Raw genomic sequence first — 10,386 nt, forward strand, 5'->3', positions numbered from 1 at the left:
TTTTCCAAACCTTCTCTTCTTTCTAGCACATCAACCACAATAGCAATAGTATTCTTAAGTTATTTCTACTGATTTTCAGCCATAAAACATCAAGAATTCAACTCCAAAATAGTCCAGCAACTACAACACTTCAACATGAAGTTCAACCTACTTCACAAGTTCCCTTTATCAAATCAACTAGATATACATAGATGATCTTAAATACATATAGGAGAAGTGAAACCTTACCTTGGCAGTAAGAATACTTGTCCAACTAAGCTTTACTTCAAGCTCAAACAAGCTCTTTACCCCAAACAACAAAGTAGAGAGATAACTAGGTGATCTTGATCTTCGAAGAGAGAAATCACCTTACCAACTTTTGGATTTGGTCTTGAACCCTAGGATAACGCTGAGAGAGGTTTTGGGATGATATTTTGGAGCTCCTTCAGAAATAGAGAGAGAGGGATTCTAAATTATTTTTTAAGTAAAATATCTATGTATATATGGCCCTACTAATGGGCTTGGGCAGATGGGTTGGGCTATCCATCTCTATCCTTTTCCTTTCCCTTTTAATTTGGTCCACAAACTCTAAGTAGGTGATGCACCTACTTAATCAAGTAGGTGATACATGTTGGTTCTTTTTCAATTTTGAAACATGTGTCTCATCCTCGTTAAATTATTTAGACATGTGTCGAGTAGCTCAAGCAAGTGGGACGGAAAGTAAGTTGGTGAAGCAGGCATGTCGGGTAACAAAGCAGCTTATTTTTATTTATCCAAAACCTCCTTTCTCACGTTTAAGTGCATTTGTCCTTAACCTAGTCATTTGTATGTTGAACGGAAACACTGGATGTAATTTTATATACTTTCAAAGAGGATCTCATTTTCGAGTTTACATTAATTGACTTACGACTTATTTTTACGTACGAAAACATGGGGTTTCACATCGCCAACCCAGCCACACCCACAGTTGAGGATGATGAGATTCAGTTAGCTGAGCCTGAGGGCGATGACATTGTTGGGGACACAAATATGTCCAAGGAGCCATAGGGAGTTGTCTTCACTCTTTCCCCTCTTTTACTCTTATTTTGTTAAGCATTGGGGACAATGCTTATCTTTATTTGGGGGGGGGGGGGGGAGAGTTTATTTATTATATTTAATACATTCTGAAATATTTGTCCTGTAATATCTTGATATTATTCTCTATTTTCTTATTATGTATATATATTCTCTCTCTTTCTCTCATTATGTATATTCATTCTATCTTTAGTAGTTTTTGCTTATTAGGTTCTTTATTTTTGTTTCTTTATTTGATTTAGTAGCTTCTTTTTTTGATTTAGTAGCTTATTTTTATGTTTTAGTAGATAATAAAGCCTTTGGTTTTCTTAATGCCATGGTTCTTTCCAAGGGTAGTTGTTGTATGAATAGGGTGACTCGTCCTAACGGTGGACGGCGTGACAACCTTCTTAAGGTAATGGGTCTGTTTTTTGTGTTTAGGTAACAATAGTAGTATTAATGAATAAATAGACCTAATTAAGTCATGCTCGAAGAGTTAGCCATGCTTCAATTGGCAGCAACACACTTAACTACGTGCTTATGGTTAGAAATAAGGTTTTTGAAAGAAATAGCTCTAGTTAGTGACTTGTGACTCTTGAGTTGACTTTTGCAATCATCGAGTGGTTTAATTGGACCATAGTGATCTTTAAACTTGAATGTGGTCAATGTGGTCCCTCGACTCTGTCCTCTTTTACAATCCGATTGCGTGAGGAGTGACATGAATTGTTGCTATTCCAAGTATCCATGCGAAGGGTGTAGAACTTTCCCCGAATGTGTTTCAAGGCAAAATCTAAAGTTTTGCTTGATTTAAAAAGTGATTGTAGGCTCTCCTTGGCCCGTTTGAGTTTTTCTATTGCCAACAAATGTCATTATCCCTAGTCAACCCCTTTGAGCCTCTAGCCTTTATCATTTGATAACCATTTTACAAGCCTTTACCCGTTTGGTCGTGACCCTTTTTTGGCACCCGAGCTTTCCTTAACACTCTTCTGAAACAAATGGCTTAAAACGTAAGTTTGGGATAGAGATGAGGAACTTGAAAAAGGTATCAAGGCACAAAAAGAGAAAATAAATTATTTCTATGAGAAGAAAAGGCAAGAAAAGAAAAGAATAAAAAGAAAGATACAAAAAGTGAATAAGTGGAAGGGTTGAAAAGATTCAAAAAGAGGTAATGATCCCAAACATGGAGAAATCAAAAAGGGAGAAAAATAATAAAACGATCAAGAAAGAGTGATGCTAGGTCTCTCTAGTCCCCAATGAAAAGAAAGTGCCTCTGAGAATCGGCAAAGTGTGAGCCGAGAAATGAAAGATGGAGTGCTTAAGGAAAAGTGTAACCACTTACTCATACGGTATCCTACCCTAACCCAAAAGCGTTCATTACATCCCGAAATAAGTCCTACTTGATTTCAAACCGAGTAAGCTTACATTAGTGGTGATCTACACAAGGGGAAAGCCTATGGTACTTGAAGTCGTACTTGTGACATTCTTTTGAGAGAGATGAGTGAACCTTTCATAAATCTTTGGATTGAGTGCTAAATTTCTTAAGTGAGCTAGGAAAATGGAAAGTAGAGGAGGAAGAGTTTGGAGTCCACCATGACTTACATGATAGAGCAAGAGTCCTTGATGAGTAAAGTCTCTTGAAGCTCAAATGTCACATTAGAACTATATGTGCATGAATGTTTAACTTGTCGCCTTGTTGATAATACATGAGTAGTGTGGGTAATTGTTGGTACCAACTGATGTGTGGATGGCTCACCTTTGACTCTCTGAAATGACCCTTAACTTTTGAAGGTGGGAACTAATTTATTTGCTTGAGGACAAGCAAAGACTTAAGTTTGGGGGAGTTGATAAGTGGGGATTTTGACTGCTTATTACCATATTTTAGTTTTGTTTTAGTCCGAAAGTATTGAATTGTGTTCCCGAAACTAATGAAATTGTGCAAATTGCAGGAATGCTAGAAGTTTGGTCTCCCGAGATGAAATCGGACTCAAAAAGGAGTGTTCCGAAGCACAAGGCAATAAAGGGCGCAAAAGCACAAATGTGCGGTCCGCAAAAGGAATTATGCGGCCGCAGAAGAAATTGCGGACCGCAAAATTCCATCTGTGCCGCGCTGCAAACCAAGAAGAAAATTCTAACAGAACTTTCAGCAATGTGCAGACCACACAAGAATTATGTGGCCACAGAAGATTGCCTCGCGGTCGCAGCCATGAAATGTGCGTTGCGGCCGCAGTCCAAAAATATGCGGCCGCAAAACTCACCTTCCAGCCAACTGAAGAAATTTGCGGACCGCACATGGAATTGTGTGGCCGCAGAACCTCCCGAGGGGAATTTTTGTCTGTGATTTTTGGCCCTGTATAAATAGACGAGTTTTACAAAATTAGGTCAAGTTGGAATATACAAACCTGCTGTAACCATTTCCTTTAGCTATTTTAGGAAGATTTAGCTTATTTGAGTATTTTAACATTAGATTTCATCATTTTAATCTTCCCTTATGAGTTTAATTAGCTTTTCATCTTTATTTTCTTCAAATCCCATTATGAGTAGCAAGATTTTTACTAGAGTTGTGACCCAATCCTAGTGTGTGGACCTTAGGGTGATTAATTTTATGTTGTTTTATGATTGGATGTTGATTATTTAACTTAGTTCATGCTTCGTATTTGGAATTAATGGTTGCAAACATTGATTCATGCCTATTTGACTTAGTATCTACTTGAGAAAGAGATACCTAGTCTAGGATAACTTAGCTAACAAGGAATTGGGTGAATTGAGAGATTGATTAACCTAAGTAAAGAGTTCAAACTAGAGATAGTAAGAACCCGACTTGAGCTCTTATCAACTGTTTTGGTTGATACCCATTTGGACTTGAGAAAGCCAAATTGGGCAAAATCACTCTCTGACCGAGAGGTATTGAGTGGGTAATGTGGAGTTGAGAGCTATAATACACCTCAATCAACAAAATAAGTATAAACATATTTATCCCATTAGGCAAACACCTAGGTTATGGTCACAGCCCTAGGCCTTTAATCTAATTGGAAAAACCTCAAAAATATTTATCTATAATCTATTTTCTTTAGCTTGCATTCATTAGAGTAACAGTAGAAATAGAAAACAAAACCTTGTTGTGGAAGTGCAATCTTAGATAACCCATTTGCTTGCTTCAAATGTATACTCCTAACACCCCTCATAACTCCCAGTGGATTCAACTTCGACTCATAGTTAGGTAATTATTATTGCATACAACTGTATCATATCTCCCATAGAGGTATGTTGTGGACGTCACCACGAGGCGCAATTACACAAAACACGATCGGGTCGTTCTATTCTCCCCCTATTAAAAAAACAGTCGTCCTCGAACGTGCATAAGGACATACTTGAAGTGGTGAATAGATGTGGATAGCGACTCCATATGTCATGCTCGGTCTCCCATGTTGCCTCCTCGACTGGATGACCCCTCTATTAAACCTTCATTGAAGCAATATTCTTTGATTTCAACTTCCGAACTTGTCTGTCCAAGATAGCCACAGGCACCTCAATATAAGTCAAATCCCCATCCAATTGGACTGTGTTGAAGTTTAGAACATGAGATGAATCACCGTAATACTTCCGCAGCATAGAGACACGGAACACCAGATGAACCACAGATAAACTAGGTGGAAATGCAAGCTTATAAGCTACCTCACCAATCCTCTCAAGGATCTCAAAAGGCCTGATATACCTAGGGCGCAGCTTGCCAGTCTTCCCAAACCTCATCACACCCTTCATGGGTGAAACCCGGAGCAAGACTCGCTCTCCAACCATGAATGCAACATCGCGAACCTTTCGATCAGCATAACTCTTCTGTCTATATTGGGTTGTACAAAGCCGATCTTTGATCGTCTTGACCTTCTCCAAAGCATCTCGAACCAAATCTGTGCCCAATAACGTAGCCTCTCCCGGCTCAAACCACCCAGCTGGAGAACGACACCGTCTCCCATATAGGGCCTGATAAATGAGACATGTGAATACTCGATTGGTAGCTATTGTTGTAGGCAACCTCCGCAAGTGGCAAGAACTAATCCCAAGCACCCCCGAAATCCATAACGCAAGCACGAAGCATATCCTCTAATATCTGAATAGTGCGCTTGGACTGTCCCTCCGTATGAGGGTGAAATATTGTACTCAACTCAACCCGTGTGCCTAGCTCACACTGTACAACTCTCCAAAATTACGATGTAAATTGCGTACCCCGGTCAGAGATGATGGATACCGGCACACCATAAAGTCGGACAACCTCGCGAATATAGATCTAAGCCAGCTACTCTGAAGAATAGGTAATCACTACCGGAATGAAATGAGTTGACTTGGTCAACCTGTCCACAATCACCCATACCGCATCAAATTTCTTCTGAGTCTGTGGGAGCCCAACAACAAAATCCTTGGTGACACGCTCCCATTTCCACTCGGGAATCTCAAGTCTCTGAAGCAAACTGTCCGGCCTCTGCTGCTCACACTTCAGCTGCTGACAATTTAGGCACCGAGCTACATACTCCACTATGACTCCTCCACCAATAGTGCTGCCTCAAATCCTAGAGACACCCGGATGAATGGAGTACCGTGAACTGTGGGCCTCTTGAAGAATCAACTCACATAAATTGTCCACATTAGGCACACATAATCGGCCCTACATCCGTAACACACAGTCATATCCGATAGAAACCTCCTTGGCATTGTTGTGCTGAACCGTGCCTTAAGGACAAGCAAATAGGGGTCATCATACTGACGCTCTCTGATACGATCATATATCAAAGACCGAGAAACCACACAGGCAAGAACTCTATTGGGATCCGAAACATCCAATCTAACAAACTGGTTGGGAAAGACCTGAACATCCAATGTTAATGGCCTCTCGGCTGCCAGTAGATATGCTAAACTACCCAAACTCTCCACCTTTTAAATCAAGGCATCGGCCACCACATTGGCCTTTTCGAAATGATATAGAATGGTGTAAGAACTTTCTATTTGATCAGATGTTGTAAACTCCGATGGTCGGTAAATACCTCACAAGGGACACCGTACAAATAATGCTGCCATATCTTCAATGCATGAACAATGGATGCCAACTCTAAGTCATGGACTGGATAATTCTTCTCATGAGTCTTCAGCTGTTGAGACGCATAGGCAATCACCCTATCATCTTGCATCAACACCGCGCCAAGGCCAACACGTGACGTATTACAATACACAGTATAAGACCCCGAGCCTGTAGGCACCACCAACACTAGGGCTGTAGTCAAAGCAGTCTTAAGCTTTTGAAAGCTCTCCTCACACTCCTTGGACCACATGAAAGGAGCACCCTTCTGGGTCAATCTGGTCATAGGTGCACCAATAGATGAGAAACCCTCTATGAAACGACGATAATACCCAACCAAAATAAGGAAACTTCAGATCTCAGTAGCTGAAGACGGGCTGAGCCAACTCTACACTACTTCAATCATCTTCGGATCTACCTTGATCCCCTCACTCGACACCACATTACCCAAAAATTCCACTGAATCAAGCCAGAATTCAAACTTTGAGCATTTTGCATGCAACTTCTTATCTCTCAAGGTCTGGAGCACGATCCTCAAATGCTGCTCATGATCTTCCCGACTACAAGGAGTACATCAAGATGTCGTCAATAAATACAATTACGAATGAATCAAGATAAGGCTGGAATACATTGTTCATCAGGTGCATAAATATTGCTGGGGCATTGGTTAGCCCAAATGACATCACGAGGTACTCGTAATGACCATATCGAGTCCTAAGGGCAGTCTTTGGAATATCCAAATCCTAAATCTTCAATTGATGATAACCTGACCGCAAATCAACCTTTGAGAACAATCTAGCACCCAGTAGCTGATCAAATAAGTGATCAATGCATAGCAATGGATACCTGTTCTTCACTATAACCTTGTTCAACTGCCGATAATCAATACACCTGCGCATAGAACCATCTATTTTCTTCACAAACAAGACCGGAGCACCCCAAGGCGACACACTAGGCAGAATGAAACCCTTATTGAGCAACTCTTGCAATTTCTCCTTTAGCCCCGCTGGGGCCATACGATATGGTGAAATATGAATGGGCTGAGTGCCCGACAACAAGTCAATACCAAATTCGATAACCCTATCGGGCGGCATGCCTAGAAAATCTGCTGGAAATACATCTGGGAAGTATCTCACTACCGAAACTGACTCAACGGTAGGAGTATCAGCACTGACATCTCTCACAAAGGCTAGATAAGCATCACACCCCTTCCCAACCATATGTTGAGCCTTTATAAATGATACAACAATGCTAGGAAGATAATCTAATGCACCCCTCCACTCTAATCGTGGTAAACCTGGTATAGCTAGCGTCAAAGTCTTGGCGTGACAATCTAAAATAGCATGATAAGGTGAAAACTAGTCCATGCCCAAGATAACATCAAAGTCTACCATACTAAGTAATAATTAATCGACTCTGGTCTCAAAACCACCAATAACAACTAAACACGACCGATACACACGGTCTACAACAATAGAATCTCCCAGGGGCATGGATACATAAATAGGAGAACTCAAGGAATCACGAGATATACCCAAATACGGAGCAAAGTAAGATGACACATATGAATAAATGGATCCCAGATCAAATAAGAGTGATGCATCTCTATGGAAAATTGGAATCGTACCTGTAATGAATGCGTCTGAAGCAACTGCCTCCGTCTTACTCGGAACAGCATAGAATCTGGCCGGATCTCCCCCTCTAGGGCAACCTCTACCCGCCCGTCCTCTACCCCTAGCTGGTTGAGTGGGTGAAGTGGCAACTGGGGCAACAACCATGGCCTGGGAAGTCTGTGGACCCGACTGAATTCGTGGAGCCTAAGTAGTCTGTGGAGGTGCACCCCTCCTGAGTTTGGGCAGTCTCTAATCATGTGACAGGTATCACCACACTCAAAGCAAGCTCTCAGTGGACGTGGCTGCTGGGACTAGCTCGGGCCTGGTCGCTTGGACTGACCGCTGAAGTCCCCCCGTGCAGGAGGTGCACTAGAAAGTGGCTGAGTAAAGTGTGTAACCTGAGATCTTGGAATAACCGGAGCACCACTAGAAGTTGTAAGTGCTGAGTGAACTGGATGACTCACATAGATTCTACCATGGCTGGTTGTAGCTGCAGCGTGACCACCACTAAATCCTCTAGTACCACAAGGCCTCTTGGCCTCCCTGTTCTCTCTCTCATGGCCCCGCATACCCTTCAACCTTCGTGCAATCTCTACCACCCGCTAATATGGGGTATTTGTCTCCAACTCTCGATCCATGCTGAACCTAATAACATAGTTGAGCCCCTCAAAAAATCGATGGACTCGCTCTTTGACTGTAGTAACCAAGGCAGGTGCATGTCTGGACAAATCACTAAATCGGACAGCATACTCCGACACTGTCATAGAACCCTAGCGCAACTGCTCAAACTATGCACACCATGCATCCCTAAGAGTCTGAGGGACAAACTCTCTCAAGAACAACTCTAAAAACCGAGTCCATTTAAGTGAAGTTGAATCGGTTGGGCTACCCTTCTCGTACACTCACCACCACTGATATGCCTCTCCCTTCGGCTGGAACGTAGTAAAAGCAACCCCACTAGTCTCCACAATACCCATGGTGCGGATAATATGGTGGCTCTCCTCAAGAAAACCATGTGCATCCTCTGAAACCAAACCACTAAAAGTAGAAGGGTGATACTTCTTGAACCTCTCAAGTCTAAGTTGCTCCTTCTCAGGTGTTGCTTCCCTAACGACAGGCTGAACCAGAGCAATAGGGTGTACTGGTTTAATCTCTAGGACCTGATCAACCTAGATCCACTGCTCTGGGGTACGGACCGCGGGAGTCTGAGCTCCTCCCCCAGCCTGAGATATGGCTGGTGCAAGTGGAATCAACCCCGCCTGAGCTAAGGTACCAAACATGCTCAAGAACTATGCGAGGGTCTCCTGAAGTGCTGGGGTGGCAACAAGCACCTAGAGCTACTAGTGTCTCTTTTGTCGTAGCTCGGGCAGGTGCTCTGGCTGCACCACGTGCCCCTCCCCAGCCTCTTCCCTGGCCCCAGCCTCTCGCGGATCTAGTAGGTTATATGGGTGTCTGATCATCAGATCCAGTAGTGTGTGTCATCACCATTGGTGAGAGAATAGAAAGTCAAAGATTCAGTTTTCAAAGTCAACCAATTCGTATGATAAGGAATCAAAGAAGTGAAGTTTTCCTAACAGTTTCGTAGCGTCTCGAAGATAAGGACAGACGTCTCTGTATCGATCCACAAGACTCTACTAAACCTGCTTATGACTCGTAACACCTACGAACCTAGAGCTCTGATACCAACTTGTCACGACCCCAATGTTTCTACGAAGGATGTCATGATGGCACCTAGTATCTACTACTAGGTAAGTCTAACAATTAATAACAACTTGACAGAAATAATTAACAAAATACTAAAACAAAGCTGAATAACTAATATAAACTCATGAAATAGAATCTCAGTAAATACTTTCCCAAAACCGGTGGAACTGAGTCATAAGCTCTACAGAGTAAAACTAGAGTAACTACTACATCACTGTCCGAAAGAAAATACAACAGTAAATAAGAATAAGGGAAAGTGACTCCGAGGCCTGTGGACATCGAGCAGGCATACCTTAAAGTTTTTGCAAGGCAGCTAACAGATGATCTCTAACGACCGGCACGAGCAGACGTACCTGGATCTGCACAAAAATTATGCAGAAGCATAGTATGAGTACACTAGCATGGTACCTAATAAGTATCAATCCTAACATCGGTAGACTAGTGACAAGGCCTGGTCAAGACACCTATTAGGATATAAATAAACAGTATGAAAATGTAATAAGGATGAATAATGGAAAACGAAGAAATGACTGATACGAAACAAGGTAATAACATGAACTAATACCGGAAATTAAATATGGAAATAACATAAAAGAAGCAACTGAAGAGAACCAAAATGATCATATACGGACAACAACTACTAGGACAAGGAAAAACAAAACAACAAGAAACATTCCCGCCAAAGCTGTTTGCAACATGAGATAAACAACAAAATGACACAACGAGGTACCGCCTTGTGTACAATAAGAATCACCACCGAGGAACCACCTTGTATAAATCAAGAATCACAAACGAGGTACCGCCTCGTATTCACAATTCTCAATTTCAATCACAATCTTTTCTTATACCGCCGCGTGAGCCTTACATTTGAAATAAGTTTTGAAAATAGTTTTTCCAAAATAGCTACACGCACTTAATCCCACCTTATGACGTCATGTGGCTTAACGTAGTTCCCCTATAAGCAACACGCAC

At 41.9% G+C, this 10,386-nt stretch overlaps 1 protein-coding gene across 1 annotated transcript; it reads right to left on the reverse strand.

Annotated features, from left to right (window-relative positions):
* Positions 1-4,485: 4,485 nt before the first annotated feature.
* On the reverse strand, positions 4,486-8,279 carry LOC138899827 (uncharacterized). The gene is made up of 4 exons (XM_070186524.1): positions 8,051-8,279; positions 6,944-7,241; positions 6,516-6,657; positions 4,486-5,010 (listed from the first exon to the last, which is right to left on the reverse strand). The coding sequence occupies exons 1-4, from the start codon at positions 8,277-8,279 to the stop codon at positions 4,486-4,488; spliced, it is 1,194 nt and encodes a 397-aa protein (XP_070042625.1).
* Between the last annotated feature and the right edge of the window lie 2,107 nt (positions 8,280-10,386).

Source organism: Nicotiana tomentosiformis, chromosome 10 (genome assembly GCF_000390325.3).
Source record: "Nicotiana tomentosiformis chromosome 10, ASM39032v3, whole genome shotgun sequence".
Classification (NCBI taxonomy): domain Eukaryota; kingdom Viridiplantae; phylum Streptophyta; class Magnoliopsida; order Solanales; family Solanaceae; genus Nicotiana; species Nicotiana tomentosiformis.

Excerpts from the sequence above, each read along its gene's own strand:
- LOC138899827 (XM_070186524.1), bottom strand. The coding sequence starts at position 8,279 with ATGCGGGGCCATGAGAGAGAGAACAGGGAGGCCAAGAGGCCTTGTGGT. Across the intron at positions 7,242-8,050 it reads TGCACGGGGGGACTTCAGCG|TTTCGGTAGTGAGATACTTC; the intron begins GTCAGTCCAAGC and ends CCGTTGAGTCAG. Across the intron at positions 5,011-6,515 it reads TGTCGAGTGAGGGGATCAAG|GCCCTATATGGGAGACGGTG; the intron begins GTAGATCCGAAG and ends CTCATTTATCAG.